The sequence below is a fragment of the Solanum tuberosum genome, unplaced genomic scaffold (genome assembly GCF_000226075.1).
Source record: "Solanum tuberosum cultivar DM 1-3 516 R44 unplaced genomic scaffold, SolTub_3.0 scf00789, whole genome shotgun sequence".
NCBI lineage: Eukaryota > Viridiplantae > Streptophyta > Magnoliopsida > Solanales > Solanaceae > Solanum > Solanum tuberosum.
The window spans coordinates 8047-26472 of record NW_006239696.1 but is presented as its reverse complement, the minus strand read 5'-3'; the positions used below and the strand labels follow the sequence as shown (position 1 = coordinate 26472).

The 18426-nt window shown below is 36.8% G+C and overlaps 3 protein-coding genes across 4 annotated transcripts in view; 2 read left to right on the top strand and 1 right to left on the bottom strand.

The window, feature by feature from the left end:
- Positions 1-6547, top strand: part of LOC102591896 (heat shock factor protein HSF8) — a 6951-nt gene extending 404 nt beyond the window's left edge. The window contains exons 2-3 of one of the 2 annotated variants that reach the window (XM_015305425.1): positions 20-236; positions 5025-6547. In XM_015305425.1, coding sequence (XP_015160911.1) covers positions 20-236; positions 5025-6347 — 1540 coding nt within the window. In that variant the 3' untranslated portion in view covers positions 6348-6547. The remainder of the gene's footprint in view (positions 1-19; positions 237-5024) is intronic. The other variant, XM_015305423.1, reaches the window with a different exon arrangement.
- A 3580-nt stretch (positions 6548-10127) lies between these two features.
- LOC102594664 (pre-mRNA-splicing factor CWC22 homolog) lies at positions 10128-15601 on the top strand. Its single transcript, XM_015305421.1, has 7 exons — positions 10128-11814; positions 12021-12210; positions 12322-12425; positions 12561-12671; positions 12810-12920; positions 14818-15129; positions 15527-15601. The coding sequence occupies exons 1-7, from the start codon at positions 10390-10392 to the stop codon at positions 15599-15601; spliced, it is 2328 nt and encodes a 775-aa protein (XP_015160907.1). The 5' UTR covers positions 10128-10389.
- A 1055-nt stretch (positions 15602-16656) lies between these two features.
- Positions 16657-18233, bottom strand: LOC102594331 (syntaxin-22-like; the record flags this gene model as incomplete). Its single annotated transcript, XM_006367392.1, has 3 exons — positions 16657-17111; positions 17842-17942; positions 18021-18233. Coding segments are annotated over 3 exons (380 nt in total), but the record flags the coding sequence as incomplete, so codon positions are not given.
- Between the last annotated feature and the right edge of the window lie 193 nt (positions 18234-18426).

The window sequence follows — 18426 nt, the reverse complement described above, 5'->3', positions numbered from 1 at the left end:
GAGCTCCGAGGTTCCAGCGGGCGCCGGCGCCGATGCCCAGTGCAAATGCGCCGCCGCCGTTTCTGGTGAAGACGTATGATATGGTGGATGATCCGAGTACGGATAAGATCGTGTCGTGGAGTCCTACGAATAATAGTTTTGTGGTTTGGGATCCTCCGGAATTTGCTAAAGACCTACTTCCGAAGTACTTTAAGCATAATAACTTCTCCAGCTTTGTTCGGCAGCTGAATACTTATGTATGCATTTCTTTCCCTTTTGCTTTTTATTGGATTTTTGTCAACTTCAATTGATCCAAATGCTTAATGAAGAATCGAGACTTAGCTAGTTTGTCATTTAGGCATAATTGTTGTGGTTTATTGTGGTAGCTGAAAGATTATAACTTCTTGTTCCAGGGTTGTATCTTGTTGTTGGTGATTGCTAATTGGAATGCTGAAAAAAATTATTTTTGAAAATGAGGAATGTTAATGTTTTCAACCTTCTCATAAAACTTAATCAAATATTGTGTTGAATTAAAGAATGTTGTTCTAGAGGACCTGTCATTTGTTTTATTATGAATATCATGTGCATTGTTCTTGTGCCCTATTTCCTCAATTATCCATTTGAGGAAATCATTGAGTGTTGCGCCTTCCGCCTTGCAACTTATATTTTTATTATAGCTAGTGCAATCCAATTTTGTTGGTTAATTGAGTTTCAATCTTTTACTCTTAGAGCTGACAGATTCAACTTGTTGTATCTTTGCATCTACTGGGTGCCTTAATAATATCTCACTTACTACATAAAAAAACATCTTTTACTCTTTAAGATCAATATAGGATTTAGTTCCCCTAAGATAATGAAGAATTATTAAGATAGTGAAAAATTATTACATTGTGCTTATTGTGACCCCTGTGACTTTGGAGTGGTAAGAGCACAATATCTGATTTGTGGACTAGGCGCATGCCAAGGGTCGAATTCTGCCGGTCAAAAGCCTGGTATTTAAGTAGATCACGGTAGTTACTGAAGATGGCCATGCTCACTATCCACCGAGTTTCGAACCTTATGCGACTGACCCTTCAGAATTTCTTGGTTATAAAAAATAAAGGTGTTTGTATTGTGTCATCAAGTAGATAATTTATCAGGAAGCATGTATATTTCTTGACCAATAAAACTGATTATGGGACTGTTAATATCTGCATCAACATTTGGACAGTGGTAACTTGTATTGTTATCACCGTGGTTCCCAAATGAAGAGGGGGTCTGGTATAGTAGCTTCAGGTTGATGCTATGATGTTTAAATATCTTTCTCCCTAGTGCACCTCAAAGCTAGATCTGATTTCAACTAAAGTTTAGCGATCAATTAGGTTCCTGACCTTGTTTCCAGTACTTTCTCCATGCAAAAGGTGGTTGTGTTGCCTTTTGTGGATTTGAAGGTTGTGAAAGGTGTTAATCACCTGTGTAGAAGGGGTGGTGGTGGTGGTTGGGGGGGGGGGTTCTAGCGTATATATGGAGCCATTCATCTATAGCAGGAACTCATTGAAGATCCCGAAGTGAGTTATGGAAGTTTGGAGGAAGCAAATAGACAAATTTGGAAATCCATTTAGAATTTTCTTATATCAGAGAAAGATGGAGGATGATCCCTGCTTGTATATGGTGGACTATATGGAGAGAGAGAAATGATAGATGTTTTGAAAATAGGGACAACAACCTGCAGGAAGTCAAGCTTAAATGTATTTTGCTGTTCTGTTTTTGGTGTATAAATGTCTACTCCAATGAGACTGAGTCAATCATAGATGTTTTAGGGTCCATCTAGTTCCTGGTTTAGCATTGGAAAGACTAATCTTTTTCTTCTCTTTTGTAAATATGGTTTTTCAGTACTACCTAAGTACTGACTGAAATACAAATGTTACTAGCGTCAATTTTTTTTTTCTTATATCATAATTCATATGACCGGAAATGTTATCGTCCTATTACTTTTGGGTCTTAATCTTACTAGATTGTTCATCTCTAACTCTTTCTTTGTCTTCCCAAAAACCCCTCACATTTCCCGTCGCTTTTATTTTGTCAGTAAAATCTTCCATCATGTCCATATCACCTTTTTGACCTTCTTAAAACTTTCACTCTTCTTAGAAACCTTTCCCACCTCTATAACTTTATTTTTGCCTTCCAGTACTACTTTTTCACCTGCCATCTCTAATCATCTTTTTGTCCTCCCTAGACATTTTACACCCTCAAGAAATATTCCTTTCACTGTCATCTTTTTGTTACATTTTCGTCGCCTCAACGCTTTCTCCTCTTCTCAGGAAATCTTCCTTTCACCATTGCATTTCTATCAACTTTTTGTCATCTTTTTCCCGGGACTTGCTTTTTCTCTTCCCAAAATTCTTTGTTCTGTCACATATCTATCACAAGAAAAAGAGGAGAATGAAATAGCTCAGGTTAAGCCTTGAGTATTGGGTATTTCCTTAACATTTGTTCTTCTATGAATTAAGGAAAACCATTGAAGAAGAAGAGCTTTTACCATAACTCTTAGTCATTCCAAAGGAAGGAAAAATGAGTCTTAGGAAGACAAAAAGAGGAGATTAAGCTTAGGAGGTTCATTTAATCCAAAGGACCCAAAGGAAAGGTGTTTCACATTCTTCGCCTCGTGTAAAACACAGTTGTCTGTCTGATCTAAGTATCACAAATCAGTCGAAGCAAAAAAAAAGAAATCATGGATAACATCAAAACACAAATTGACCCTAGTTTGTTGTAAATTTGTTGTGAGACCAAATGAGGGCTGCAATGTAGTGAAGCATGATCTCACTGGTTTTCAATAATTGTATCTCTCTGGTTTTCTTTGAGGTTATGGACGGAAGCTCTTTGTAGAACTAGGGTGTGGGCATAGAACCCTGAGTGTTAAGCTCCTTTGGTGTGACTGTGTGACTTGTGGTAGATTTCAGTGTGAGAAGCACTCTCTTTTCCATTGTTGTTCTTAGCTGATTGATAGATGAGCAAAGGTTATCTGAAGCTATATCATTCCCTCTCTTTTTGTGATATAAAGGTGATAGAGATGTGATGGTGAAATGGAAAAAAATTGAGAAGAAAAAAGAGTCTAGGAAAGACAAAAATTTGAGCCGAGGGTGTATCAGAAACAGCCTCTGTACACCACAAAGGTAGGGGTAAGGTCTGTGTATATCCTACCCTCCCCAGATCCCACTGGTGGGATTACCAAATAATCTTTTATGTTTTTAATTAGAAAATGCCGCCAACCAGATTGTGTCAACATCATAGCATTAGGGGCACTTTGTATAATCCGATGTCTTTTCTTCAAATGGCCGAACTCTCACAAATAATGCAATACTTAGGGGTGACAGTAGTGGAAGTAGCTAGTATTAAATTTCTTGGGCACTTACCCGCATGATTTGGCCCATCTGAGTATGTTGTTGTTATGTATGGCCAATTTCTTATATGAATGGTCCTTTGCTATACTTTCGTGGCTATATCCCACTTGTTGTTGACTTTAATGGTAATTCCTGATTATTAATTCTCTATAGCGGTAGCCTTGAGTGCCAATGCAGTGCTAATGCTTTGGTTCAATGCTAAAGGTAGTAAAGCCTGGGACTTGGATAGGTGCATGTCACATGTTTGGAACGTAATATTGGGTTGCTGTGACTGGATCTCTATCTGTTCTGCTTGCATAGGTGTAGTTTTTGTCTTTTCCCTTGGCAGAAGAACAGCTTTCTTCTCCAAAAAATTTCTTATCTCTCTGCTACATCTGTGCCTTCTGAATAATATACTATAGTTGAGTATCAGTTGGATGTGGAGATGCATCCATTAATTTACCTTCTCTTTATATTTTGTATTCTGGGGGTGAATATTCTTATATGTTTTATTAGGATGGTTGTGTGTGTGACTGTGTGTTGGGTTGCTGTTGTGGATGCGTTGGAAGCCCCTAAATTAAGTATTTAATTATATTTTTAGTTGCTTTATTTATTATTCTAGAATAGGATTTATGTTTCATAGTTTCATAAGGATTAGGTTAAGTTATAGTTATTAGTTTGGAATAGGATTTAGGTCTCCTACTTTCATAAGAATTAGACTTCCTATTGATGTAATAAGACTCCTATTTAAAGGGGCTTTTTGATGAGTAAATCAGTAGGTCATATTTCAGCAAAAAAGCAAGAGATTAGAGTTCTCTCTTCCATTGAACTCTAAGGTTTCAGTCTCCCATTGAAGAGCTGAAGAGATCGGAGTTCTCTCTTTTAATGAATTCTAAGGTTTCAGCCTCCCTTTAACGAGCTGATTTATATTTCGCGTTGTGAATCGATCCTTCCCTAAAGATTCATAACAGTTACATAAATGTATTTATCTGTAAATTGAAGTAGGTAAATGAGGTAAACTTTTGTAAAGCCTTGAATGCTTCTCCACCTCTTTTTACTTTTCCTTCTCTCTTCTCTTCTTTTTGAGGTATAAACAGCACCATCTTAGTGCTGTTCTGACGTCAGTATATTCTGAAATAATACTTACCATTTCCCCAAAAAGGTGTATTTATCTGTGAAAGAATTTGCAATTATGGGTTGTGTAACCATGAGGTAGATGCGGGAGCAGTTACAGTGAGTTGGACATGATTTCACTTATGCTTCTTGTTAAATTCATATTAGAATGATTTCGTTTTCTTGTACTGGGAGGAGGTGCTTGTTTATTTGATGCCTATTTGTACGCTTGTTGTGGGGGTGTATTTCTGAAACAGTTCTTGTTAGTGTTTCTGATAAAGTACCTAATCATGTACTGATTTTCAAATCATGCTAATTTTTCACCAAAAAGCTTATATGAGGAAACAAAGTTACTCTGTGAAGTGTGGATGGATATTTGAATTGTTTATTGATTTCTTTCTGTTTGCGAAGTAAACCTGACAAGTGATCTTAATGAAAAACAAAGCCACTTGGCAAACTCTTTGTTGATTACCTTTAATTTGAAATATTGGTGCAGTGATCTTTGTGCTGTTTATCAAACTTCAACTCATGCCTTTGTACTATTCTCTTTTTGGTGTTTTTGTGGAAATACAGGGTTTTAGAAAGGTTGATCCAGACCGCTGGGAATTTGCTAATGAGGGATTCTTAAGAGGTCAGAAGCACCTGCTTAAAAGTATAAGTCGGCGTAAACCTGCTCATGGACATGCTCAACAACAGCAGCAGCCACATGGACATGCTCAACAACAGACGCAGCCACCTGGACACAGTGCATCTGTTGGGGCTTGTGTCGAGGTTGGAAAATTTGGGCTTGAAGAAGAGGTTGAGAGGCTGAAAAGGGACAAGAACGTGCTTATGCAAGAGCTGGTTAGGCTCAGACAACAGCAGCAAACCACTGACAATCAGTTGCAAGGGATGGTGCAGCGCCTTCAGGGTATGGAGCAGCGACAACAACAGATGATGTCATTCCTGGCAAAAGCCGTTAACAGCCCTGGATTCTTGGCACAGTTTGTACAGCAGCAAAATGAGAGTAATAAGCGAATAGCTGAAGGCAGCAAGAAACGAAGGATTAAGCAGGACATTGAATCACAGGATCAATCCGTTACTCCTGCGGATGGACAGATTGTTAAGTACCAACCTGGGATAAATGAGGCAGCAAAGGCAATGTTCAGGGAGCTTTCAAAACTAGATTCTTCTCCTAGATTAGAGAACTTCAGCAACGGTCCTGAAAGTTTCCTGATTGGTGATGGTTCACCACAATCTAATGCATCTTCCGCTCGTGTTTCAGGAGTAACTCTTCAGGAAGTCCCACCAACTTCTGGCCAGCCCTTGCTGAATACAGCTTCAGCCATTGCCGGTCAAAGTTTGTTGCCTGCGACTTGTGAGATCCACTCATCTCATCTTGGCACATCTTCTGAAATCGTCAATAATCAGTTCTCAGACATGATCCCATTGGTAGGAGGTCAAAATTTGCATCCTGGTTCACTTTCTGCATCAGATATAATTATGCCTGAGTTATCACAGTTGCAAGGAATTTTGCCCGAAAACAATATAGATATGATTGGATCTGCAATGGAGCATGATTCTTTCATGGATACTAGCGCAGTTGAGGGAGTGAACGGAAAAATGGGACTAGATATTGGTAGTTTCTCTCCTGATCCTCATATTGACTGGCAGAGTGGTTTGCTGGATGATATACAAGAGTTTCCTAGTGTAGGTGACCCTTTCTGGGAAAAGTTTCTTCAAAGCCCTTCCCCTGGAGAGACAGAGGAGATGGACTCTGCTGCAATGGATGATGATATTTCTAACACAAGTGAAACCAAACCACAAATAAATGGATGGGATAAAACTCAGAACATGGAACATCTTACTGAACAAATGGGGGCTACTAATATCAAACAACAAAAAAGTATGATCTGATCTCTAAATGAAATGTACACAAAGGTATATTTGTTAATTATGGTAGTTTCTTGACTAGTGGTGGGGGGTTCACTTTAGCTTTTAGTTTCTCTATAGTTATTATGTTTGGTTCATCTTCTTTCTTTTCTTGTTCCTGACATGAAACTCAATGTACCTACAGTTACTATTGAATCACTGAAAGATGTTCCCTCTCTTCTATACATCCCCTACTAATATATAAGTGGGGATACCCAGTCAGGTCATAGTCAACATGCGTGCCTGGCAGCTGCACATACATTCATTTTTTTTCTTCCGTTTTAATTTATTTGTATTTTTAATTTTTTATATTTTTAAAAATTGTGTAAAAAAATACTATAAATCATGATAATTGACAACTTAAAATATTTTTAAATAAACATACAAAAAATTCGATTGCTTATAAAAAATTTGATTGATTCATAAAAATGGTTTATTTGTCACATAAAATGGAACAAAAAAAGTAACTTAATTTGAAAACTAAGTAAAAAATATTGTAAATCTCAATAATTAATAACATTTAATTGACTCCTGAAATTCTATAGGTGCTACATACATTGGAACAAGAGAAGTAACATATAGATTATATTTTAAAAATACGTAAAAATATTATAAATTACAATAATTAACAACTTAAAATATTTAAAAATTATATTAAAATTTAATTGACTCTCTAAAAATTAACAGATATTGAGCTCGTGCTAGCACGGACACTTGTGTCTAGTAATGTATGCATGTACGTAAATACTATAAGGACAAACCTAGTGTAATCCCACATTGGGATCTGGGGAGAGGGTAGTGTTTAGGGATGGAAGTGGGATTGGAGCGGGGCGGGGCATGCTAAAATATATATTTTTAAATTAATGGTGGGGGGGGGGGGAGGGGGGATTGAAAACTTTGTGGGTTAAGGCTCGATCCGTCCCATTGCCATCCCTACAAAATGAGGGAACACAAAATTGTAATACGGGGATTAAATAATAACGAAATTATCTTAGTAAATTTACTTAAATTTGTCGGGTAAAATCAAATATACGAGATTTGATATAAACTATGTGTATTTAGATTTAAACTGAATAAATTGGAATAAAATTATAATATTTACGTACATTCTAGTCTTTTCCAAATCTTATTTTTACATAATTATTCTTCCTATTGTAACTTTTTTTTTCCTCGAGAGCTAATTAATTTTTTAAGCTCAATCTTAGTTATTTTCATTTTTCTGAAAAACACTTTTTTCTAACTCCAATCGATTGTAATGGCAGAAAATGGTCATCAAGGGAAGCGAAAATTGGAAGAGGAGAGTAGTGTGAATGCCGATATCAAAGGTGTAGAGTATGATTCTGATCATGATATGTATGTCGGGAAGAGCATAATGGACCGAGAAACTCGGGAGAAGTATTGGAAGCAGGTGGAGGAGAGCGAGGTACGTTGTTTATGCAATTAGGGTTTTGATATCACTTTGGATTTGGATTTGGGTCTTTCTCTTGGAGCTCCAATTGTTCCACAAAGACGTTGTCTCAACGATACAGAGTTTACGGAGATTTCATGCTCAGCCATTGATGCTTTCAATTCACACAATGTAAGTGCAACCAAAACTGTTTTCTTCTTTTTGGTTATTACATTGTGTAATTTGACTTTTAACTCTTTATTAGAATACAAAATTCAAATTTGTCGAAAATTTGACTGTCACCACCGCACTTGCTGCTGGATATTGGTGTCGTAATACCTTTCTAGTAAAGGATTCTGATTCTGATTCTGACTCTGACGCTTCATTCACCTTTCAAGCATTGGGGTTCTGAGGAATCTGTGGAGGAAGAATTATTGCATTTTGCAGGCTCAAGAAAACATCCACTCAAGGTAAACCTTTTAATATTGCTAATATTTTCAAAAATTATGTTGCTATTATTGTGTGTGCTTCCTGGAAACATACATTTCACCACCAAAAGCTTTAAAATCAAAACTTCAAGTTAGCCCCTACCAACATCATGGACAGTTTCCATATTGTTAAATGAAAAAAAAATATGAATTCTGACATCTTTATAGTTATTTAGCGACAAGGATTTTGGCCAATTCACTTTTAAGAGCACATCTCTGTCTTTATGGTTGAGTACAGTTTATGATATTCAAGGTGTTTACAAAGTAGAATGTGTCCGACAAGAGCATCTTGTTATGCAAATCATTACGAGTGTACAAGTTCCTAATGTGCCTTAGTGTGATCCCTTGTTTCCTTTCTTTTCAAATTGTTCACATGAGAGTCAAACGGGGACATTGTTTATGCTTCCTAATTAGGTTACTTTTTGGCAAACTCTTTAGTAGATGGGGTTTTTGTTTCACATTGAATTAATGTATAACTAAAATATTTTACTCCCTTACCGTTGCAACTTGTTGCATTTTCTGGTTCTAGATGTTTGCTTTGTGTAGGTTAGAACTGTCAAATTGTTTTGTATTTATACATATTATGAGAAATTGATGCTTTAAATTTGTTTGGGTCAGCCATGCTTGCTTTTTATATTTTTGGCAGGTGATGAATACCCTCCTTATTCCAATGATGATTATAAAGCTCCACAGTGAGCTTGTCATCTCTTTAAGCTCGTGTGGTCTTCTACTCTTGTAGTTAGTACATTGAAGATGTAGTGTCATTAACCTGTCTTAGTATTAAGACGTGAAAAAAATATGGTATGATGTGTCTTCTACTTTTCTAGTTATTTTATTAAGAATGTAAGTTTATTTATGTTATTTACTAAGACAAGCACACAAGTCATATGATGTTAAGGTTATGTTTGGTGATGAAGCTTTTATCAGAAAACTTGGTATTGAGGAATCTTTTGTTGCTTGGTGTTTTGTTTCACTTTGATCTATGGTGGTGCACTGTATCACGCAACTGTTGTTTTACATGTTCGCTACATGAGCTCTGTCTGCGATCGCAAGAGTCATCATGAGCTGATAACTCCGCTAGGACTCTTGCTTTTGATGGTCCTCAAGTTGGTTACCGTTGCTATTTACTACACACTGTCCAATTTATGCGTCATATTTCTTTTTTAAACTTTCATTTTATCTTTAATGCGATAATTTGTACGCACACATATACTAATTTTAACCCTTTCCCTAAATATTATCATTACAAAGAAACTCTAATTTCTTAGTTCTAGTTGTTCCTAAAATCTGATTCATCGACAAATGTCAATAACAATATAAATAACAATAATATATTCAATATAATTTCATAAGTGAGGTCCGGAGAGAGTGAGAAGTACATAGATAGATCTTATTCCTACTTTTTTCATATAAATAATATTTTTGTATCCAAAACAATATTTCTATCTTCACGAAGTACAAATAAGATTCGAAAAAAGTGAGATATACATAGATTTTATTCCTACTTAATTAATATAATATTTTTGTATCTGAAACAACTTTTTTATCTTCACAATTAGGAGTAGTAGAATAAGGTCCTGAGAAATTGAGACTTGGATAGAGTTTATGCTACTTTTTTATATAATATTTTTATATCTGAAACAAGTTTTCTAACTTCACAAGGTAGAAATAAAGTGCAGAGAGAGTGAGATGTACGTATATCTTACCCTACTTCTTTATGTAATGCTTTTGTATCCGAAATAACATTTCTACCTTCATGAGGTAGAGATAAGAAATGCACTCTCTCCAGACCCCACTAATGTCATTATATTGAATATGTTTTTGTATTTTGCTTTTTATTCAATTCAATTGTTTTTTTTAAATAAAAATAAATAAAAATTCCATAGCGGATCTGAATATCGGGCTTGGTAAAATATCCACTTCTTTCCCTACCCGAATTCTTCTCTGTTTTTCCCCAATTCCAAATCCAAATCGGAAGCTTTCGCCGGCGGAGCTAAAGGTCCTGTAATCTTCACATAGATCCCGGCGTTTGTTGTAGTGGAAGTGTTTCTGGAATTCACCTATTTTTTTTCTTTTTACTGTATGTAGACATTGTTGTGTGCTTCAAATAATTGAGTATTGAATTTTGTGATTGTAAGCACAAGTTGCGCTTATGGAGAAGGATTTGAGTGAGAATAGACATCGTAGGAGAAGGAACGATGAGGATGTGAAGAAAGTCGAGCGGCAACGGCATAGGGATAGAAGCAGTTCGGATGATGATGATGATGAAAGAGGTGATAGTAGGGCGAGGAGGCGAGTAATTGAACGTGAAAATGGTGATGATGGAAGGGGGGATAGGAGGGCGAGGAGGCGAACAATTGAACATGAAAGTGGTGATGATGATGGTGGTGGTGGTAATAATGGAAGGGATGATAGGAGGTTGTCGAGGCGAAGAACTGAACGTGGAACTAGGGATGATAGTGATGATGGTTCGAAGCGGAAGAGTCAAAGAGATGAACGGGAAGATAGTGCTGAAAGGGGTGATAGGAGGTCAAAAGAAGAACAGGAAGAAGAAGATGATGATGGTGACAGAGATAAAACGAGGGAGAGGAGGAGAAAAAGTGAACGGGTTGATGATGATGAGAAGGATGATAGGAGGGAGAGAAGACGAAGAAATGACCGTGAAGATGATGCTGGAAGGGATGACAGAAGACAGAGGAGGCCAAAAGATGGAAGTGAAGAAGATGATGAAAGGAGGGATGGTAGGAAGGAAAGCAGAAAAAATGTAAGCCAAGTTGATGAGGACGTTGAAAGGGATGATAGGAGTAGGAGGAAACGAAGACATGAAGGTGAAGCTGGTGATGTAAAAGATGATAGGAAGGAGATGAGTCGAAGGAATGGAGATGAAAGAAATGATAGGAAGGAGAAGAAGCAACGTGAGTCTGATGATGAAAAGGTGCAAAAGAGAAGGGAGGGTAGGGTTGAAAGGTATAATTATGGTAGAGAAGGGGATAGGAAAGAGAAGAGGAGGAATGTAGAAAGAGAAAAGAAGGATGATGGTGATGACCATGATAGAAAGGATACAAGGCAAAGGGTTGGGGCTGATAAGCATGGAAAAGAGAAAAATAGGGAAGATAATACCCAAGAAGATGGGGCACTGAAAGCCAGTGAGGTTTCCAAGGTGCAAAAGCAAGATGGTAATTTGAATGTCGATACAGCAAAATTGGGCAGGAGTGGGGGAGTGTACATTCCACCATTCAAATTGGCTAGGATGATGAAGGAGGTTCAGGACAAGAGCAGTGTTGAGTACCAGAGGATGACTTGGGATGCTCTGAGAAAGAGTATCAATGGACTGGTGAATAAAGTTAATGCAGCAAACCTCAAAAACATAATTCCAGAGTTGTTCGCAGAGAATTTAATTCGAGGGAGGGGTCTGTTTTGTAGATCCTGTATGAAGTCCCAAATGGCTTCTCCGGGTTTTACTGATGTGTTTGCTGCTTTGGTTGCGGTCGTTAATACCAAGTTCCCTGAAGTGGGTGATCTTTTGTTAAGAAGGATCATACTGCAGCTGCAAAGAGCTTATAAACGTAATGATAAGGTTCGTATCTCTTTTGCTTTCGTGCTTGCAGTACATTTTTTATTTGTGCAACATACTGTATTGTTCTTGTACAAATGATAAGGTTTGTATCTCTAGTAGTGCGGTTAGTCTAATTGCTTCAATGCAGTCCAAATCTGTTCATAACCTTAGCAGGACAAAAAAATCTTGTCATAATTTGTCTTACCCCTAATTTTTCACGCTTGCAGCCTCAGCTGTTAGCAGCTGTCAAATTTATTGCTCACCTTGTGAACCAACAAATCGTCCACGAGCTTATTGCTCTTGAACTACTCACGGTTTTGTTGGAGAAACCTACTGATGATAGTGTTGAGGTTGCGGTTGGTTTTGTTACAGAATGTGGTTCAATGCTTCAGGACCTCTGTCCACGAGGATTACATGGTGAGTACACATTGAAAGTTTGTTATAGAATATTCACGACTTATATTTTCGTTTATTTATATAAAGATTCTGCTTTGGTTGCCAAGCTTATACCTTTTTCCTTTTAAATAGGAATCTTTGAGCGGTTCCGTGGTATACTTCATGAAGGAGAAATAGATAAACGTGTTCAGTTCTTAATTGAAAGCCTCTTTGCATTGCGTAAAGCAAAGTTTCAGGTGAGTTTGCTTTTTAATTGTCTTCTGAGTAAAAAAATACTACTCGATATTTTATTGTTTTCTGAGGCAAGATTATATTTTATCCCTTATTTATCAAAGCAAGAATATTAGATCCCTTACATGCATCCTACTCAGGGTTACCAAGCTGTGCGTCCAGAACTTGACCTTGTTGAGCAGGAAGATCAATTAACACATGAAGTTTCTCTCTCAGATACAATAGATCCAGAAATTACTTTAGGTATGTCATGATCAATTTTATAGTAAAAGTATTAAAACGGATTGCCTTTGGAGGCTACTGGATATTTTGTTTCATGGAGCAACTATATGGAATGTCGATTTTCATGTTTGTTTTGCACTTTTATTTTCACTTCTGGAGTCTATCAGGTTCTTCCAGCAAATAGTAGTTCTCTTGGAACATCCATCACAACAGAAATATGGGTCGAAATTTTGAAATTGAACCTTTGTGTCTGCTCTGGGAATGTTATAGAAAAGAATGTGGGCTTTTGAAGGGGTTGACAGTTCTACTCATTAGATCAAGAGTGCACTTCTTCACCTATTTTTTGTATATTGATGCTTTTGCTTGATGTACTGGAGTCTGGAGGTACCAGAGCTTCAGTCACATTAGTTAAAAAGAAATAATACTGGACATCTACACCTTTGTTGGTTTAATATATTAATATGTGGTTTGAGGCTAGTAATTAGTACTCCACCAATTTCTTTTTGATAAAGGGTTATAAGTTTAAAGGGAAAACGTAATTGAACATTAAAAAAGGTGTAGGAAAAACTTAGTTTCTGGATACAAAAAAGAGTAATAATAACCAAAACATGAGCTCTCATTGAATCTGATTTCTCCTTGTATTTTTCATGGATAGCATAGAGGCATTATCATTCTATCATGCATCCCATAAACCATATTTCTGGTGTTCCGTTAAACTGATGGTTGAGGAATAAAGATGGACATGGACGTAGGGTAACATGTAATTGGCTTGCCTTGTGGTCCATGCAGGTAGAGATTCATGTAGCCCACAATGCAATTTCTAACATCGATAATTTGCGGAATTAATTAACGCATGCTTCATTTGTAACTATCATATGAGGACACAAGTCACCTGCTACTTCACTGTTTCTTTGGACTAATGGCATCTTTTATTTTCACTTCTGGAGTCTATCAGGTTCTTCCAGCAAATAGTAGTTCTCTTGGAACATCCATCACAACAGAAATATGGGTCGAAATTTTGAAATTGAACCTTTGTGTCTGCTCTGGGAATGTTATAGAAAAGAATGTGGGCTTTTGAAGGGGTTGACAGTTCTACTCATTAGATCAAGAGTGCACTTCTTCACCTATTTTTTGTATATTGATGCTTTTGCTTGATGTACTGGAGTCTGGAGGTACCAGAGCTTCAGTCACATTAGTTAAAAAGAAATAATACTGGACATCTACACCTTTGTTGGTTTAATATATTAATATGTGGTTTGAGGCTAGTAATTAGTACTCCACCAATTTCTTTTTGATAAAGAGTACTCCACCAAATCCTCAACTAAGTATTTCAGTTATAATCCTGAAAAAGAGAAAAAAACAAAAGAAAAAGGAACACATTCTCTTGGATTGGTTCACTCTCAAGTCTCAATGTCAGGGAAAGATTAGATAATGGGTAAAATATTTTAGGACTGGATAGTGGAAATGCAGGAAGAAAGGAGGAGAGATGGAAGATTGTCCCATCATGTATATGGTTGACAGTATGGCTAGAAAGGAACCAGAGATGTCATGAAGGAAAGCAGAGCAACATACAAAGATTTAAGCTTTAATTGTTTAGCTCTGTATTATTTTGGTGTAAACAAGTAGTCTTAGATAGCTCAGAAGTAATCAGCACAACTATAGACTGGCTGTAACTTGGTAGGTATAGGATCCTATGTGATTACAACACTTTTGGAGGGGAACTACACTTTTGAGGTAGTATACCTGTGGATAAATATAGACTAACTGTTACATTTCTCAAAAAAATATTTTAGGACCGGATAGATTCAACATCAGTATGATTATTAAGATTAAATATATTAGTTTTATCTTGTTTACCTCTGTTGTCAGTAAGTAACATATTTTGGTAGCCTGGTATTCGTACTTGGTTTCTCTAGGAGACGGAGACTGCTTAAAGTGCACTGAGTGTGGTGTTGTACATTTCTAGTTGTGCATTTGTGTGTGTGTGGGGAGGGGGGTACATATTTTGGTAGCCTGGTACTCTGAGTCTCCTGAGAGACTAAATAAAATGAAAAAGATTGTGATGCTGTAATCATTCTGTCCTGTGGCTGTATTATTCATTCTTGTATTAATTAATAACTTTTTGATTGATACCTGTCAAAAAGAAAAGAAAACCGATCTATATTTATTTGATCTATGCAGATGGAATTGTGCATAATGTTATTGGAGTGCTGCAGTCAGGAGAGGACTTATCTTCGTTACTATGGACTACTGGGACAGCGATTTTGCATGATTAACAAAATTCATCAAGAAAACTTTGAGAAATGCTTTGTGCAGCAGTACTCCATGATCCACCGGCTCGAAACTAATAAACTTCGTAACGTGGCCAAGTTTTTTGCTCATTTGCTCGGCACTGATGCTCTTCCTTGGCATGCTTTGGCTTATATAAGGCTGACAGAGGAGGACACAACCTCTTCTTCTCGTATATTTATTAAAATCCTATTCCAGGTACATTTAATTTGATCTCTAATACTTCTACAGCTTGATTTATCTTTTTGTTTCTTTCAGACATGTTACAGCTAGCTTTATCTTTGAACTCGTCAAAAAGAAAACTAGCTTTATCTTTATGGCTTACTTTTTAAAACTCTCTATAATATGAACAAGATCAATAGTTGTTTCTGAATATTTATTTTCTTTTTGGCCACTTATTTTAAGTCTTTTAATCACTGCTAAATGTAACATTAATGTCAAAAGTTGCATTTGTTCAAGCATATCATTTTTTTCTCCTGTTCTTCTGTTTTTTTAGGCTGGGGATGCGATGCATTGGTAGACATCTATTTGTAGTAATATCACATATTTGTTCCATTAGCTTCAAATTCACTCAAAAAATGTGTCATATATGCAGGAAATGTCGGAGCACCTTGGCATCCGCTTGTTGAATGAGCGTCTTAACGACCCCACCATGAATACTACTCGATAATTTATTGTTTTCTGAGGCAAGATTATATTTTATCCCTTATTTATCAAAGCAAGAATATTAGATCCCTTACATGCATCCTACTCAGGGTTACCAAGCTGTGCGTCCAGAACTTGACCTTGTTGAGAAGGAAGATCAACTAACACATGAAGTCTCTCTCTCAGATACAATAGATCCAGAAAGCCCGTTTCTGAATCGGATGATGAGTCTGGGAGTTCTGGTTCAGAATCTGAATCATCATCATCCAGTTCTGACGACAGTGATAGTGAAAGTGATGATAGTCGAAGGAAGCGGAGGAGGAGAAGATAGATGAGCCATGTATCTTCGAAGAACAAATTCCCAGATTGTACGATTTGGCATTGTCTTCAAATTCTATCGTCTCTGATTCAAGAGTTGATGGGACTTGGTTAGTTAATTATAGAAGAAATATCAATGTAAAGACTGCAACCAAGGCGAGTTGTGTAAAATCTTGGAAAAGGAAGATCAACTTCTCAAACCATGGCCTCAGAAACAAATCTGGAAGTCATGAGCTCCTCATAGAAGTGAAGCGCGTTTATCTTGGATTGTTATTTATGTACTGAAACTCTTATTCGTCTCTTTTGGCACTGTCCTATTACACCATTCTTAACTTTGTCTAGCACTGGACAAAGCAAGAATAAGCGGGTGGTACGCTATTCCAGCTTGTATCTTGTTATTTAGCTTTACTGGAATTCTTAAAGAGCCTCTCTAAAGACTTGAGGAGGGATATATTGTGGATCTTTTGCTCACTTGTTCAGAATCCCAGCACTACATTTGTGCCTTTTATGAATACAATTATTCACCATTTACCAAAAAAATAAAGTGCAAGTTTAGGGGACCTTATATTGCTTGGAAACCTGAAAATTCAAACTATTTTAATTGTTCCTGACAAGAAACAAGAGACGTTAACTAAATAGGTAGCAAACTGTTCATATGAAATCCGAATACCTCCTAGGTTCAGGATGAAGCCAAGCTGATACATATGATAGGTTAATTGTTCCGAAATCAAAACAAAAAAATGTGACTAAATAGGCAGCAGCTATGTAAATGACAGCTTATATCATGAATAAGTTGTGGACTAGATTCGTTTTATCCGGGCCTTGATCATGCAAGAAATTTAAGAAACAAATTTTATCAACAAACCAGCCATTACATGGCAGCAACACAATTGCAAACACAAACACAAACACAAAATTTACAAACATAGCAGACAAACCTTCCCTCGCATGTCAACCCCCACCCCCACCCCCACGCCACCCATATGAAACTTCATGTCACAGTTGCACAACTTCTCTAGCATGACTAAAAGATTCATGGATCAAACCACAAGTATACTTTATGGTGCCTTAAGAACATCTTGAATCAAAAAGATCAATTCCATTTATGAAGAGTTTAGGATCTCTCTTCCTCCCATATCAAAATCTTCTGATCATACTGCAAGTACTATGATCACAATTAGAAGTATGATCCCAAATATCACCAGAAGCAAGCAGGTCTGCAGAAAAGAAAATCCGTTAAGAATGCGCTGCGAGGAATATAAGATGAAAAGATTTATGATTTTTTATATAAAGTGGCGAGGAATGAATGTTAGTAATTATATTTTCCACCTACATTTGATAGGGAATGATGAGGTTGAACGATTCAACACCATCCAAAAGGGCTTAAAATCAACCCCACTTCTAGAGGCGGATGTAGTCTCTAGGCTGCGTGTTCATCTGAACCCACGATATGTTTTTTTAATAACCGTGGTTTCGGGCAAGCTTGTGAGCGCCTCAACTAATTCATTTGAACCCATAATTTTTTAATAACCATGGTTTCTGGGCAAGTTTGTCCCCACTCCTAAAAGATGAAAAGCCGAACCTAAGAAAACTAATCGCATGACTTGACTTGTCATTATGATTCATTAAAACTTCGACCCACGACTGCCTCATAATGGCACTTCAAATTTGGTACCACAACCATGCCCAGAATTAAGTAGCAAATTGGCATAACTACTCTTCTTCTCTCTATTTCTGTTAAACCATGCTGTAACTAGAACATCTAGTTACCATTTAGTCGTAGCTTGCAAAATGCAGCACCTTAATGCTATGACAAGTTTCCCATCGTCCACATCTATATTCTCAAAGATCCAAGAGTCTAAACATACATGTTCTCATGGAATATAAGCAGAATAAAACCGAGCCAGATTTATGTTCAGGAAAAATTTGTATAAGTAATGGAAATACCAGAGATGAATTTGATCTTTGGGTCTTTGCAGCTTTAGCAAGTTGTGATCTCCCTTGTGCAGTAGCAGCATGAGAATTCTCAATGTTGGAGCCAATATCATCTGAGAAAAGGAGAATTGTATACGTCAAATAATGTCCTCTAAAGATTTGAAAGTTCAAAACGAAGGAAAGTGATTTACCAATCATAGTTCCTTGCTCGTGAACAAGAACGGCAAGATCCTTGAAAATCTCATTCACTTCACCAATCTGTTGTTGTACTTCTTGTATTCCAAGATCTCTTTCCTCAATAATAGCTTCATTAAAAGCAATCTCATTGTCTAAATGCAAAATATCCTGCCTGAAGCAAGGGGCACGTGGAACACAAAACAACCAGATCAGAAATGAAGATATGTCTTAAGGATGCAAAACATTATCTTTGATCATATTGCCATCACCAGAATAGTTCCATAAGAAAAGTCAGATGTCAATAAAAGTTCAGCACATGGCCAAAAAATGCAAGTTTTCAATTTATTGTTTCATGGAAGCTAATCATTTGTCATGTCGGTGCTAATATATAAGGTGAATTAATTCAACTCGTTGGCCTCT

Coding starts and splice junctions, on each gene's coding strand:
- LOC102594664 (XM_015305421.1), top strand. CDS start 10,390: ATGGAGAAGGATTTGAGTGAGAATAGACATCGTAGGAGAAGGAACGAT. Junction 12,426..12,560: donor TGCGTAAAGCAAAGTTTCAG/GTGAGTTTGCTT, acceptor CATCCTACTCAG/GGTTACCAAGCTGTGCGTCC. Junction 12,921..14,817: donor GGAATGTTATAGAAAAGAAT/GTGGGCTTTTGA, acceptor TTTATTTGATCT/ATGCAGATGGAATTGTGCAT.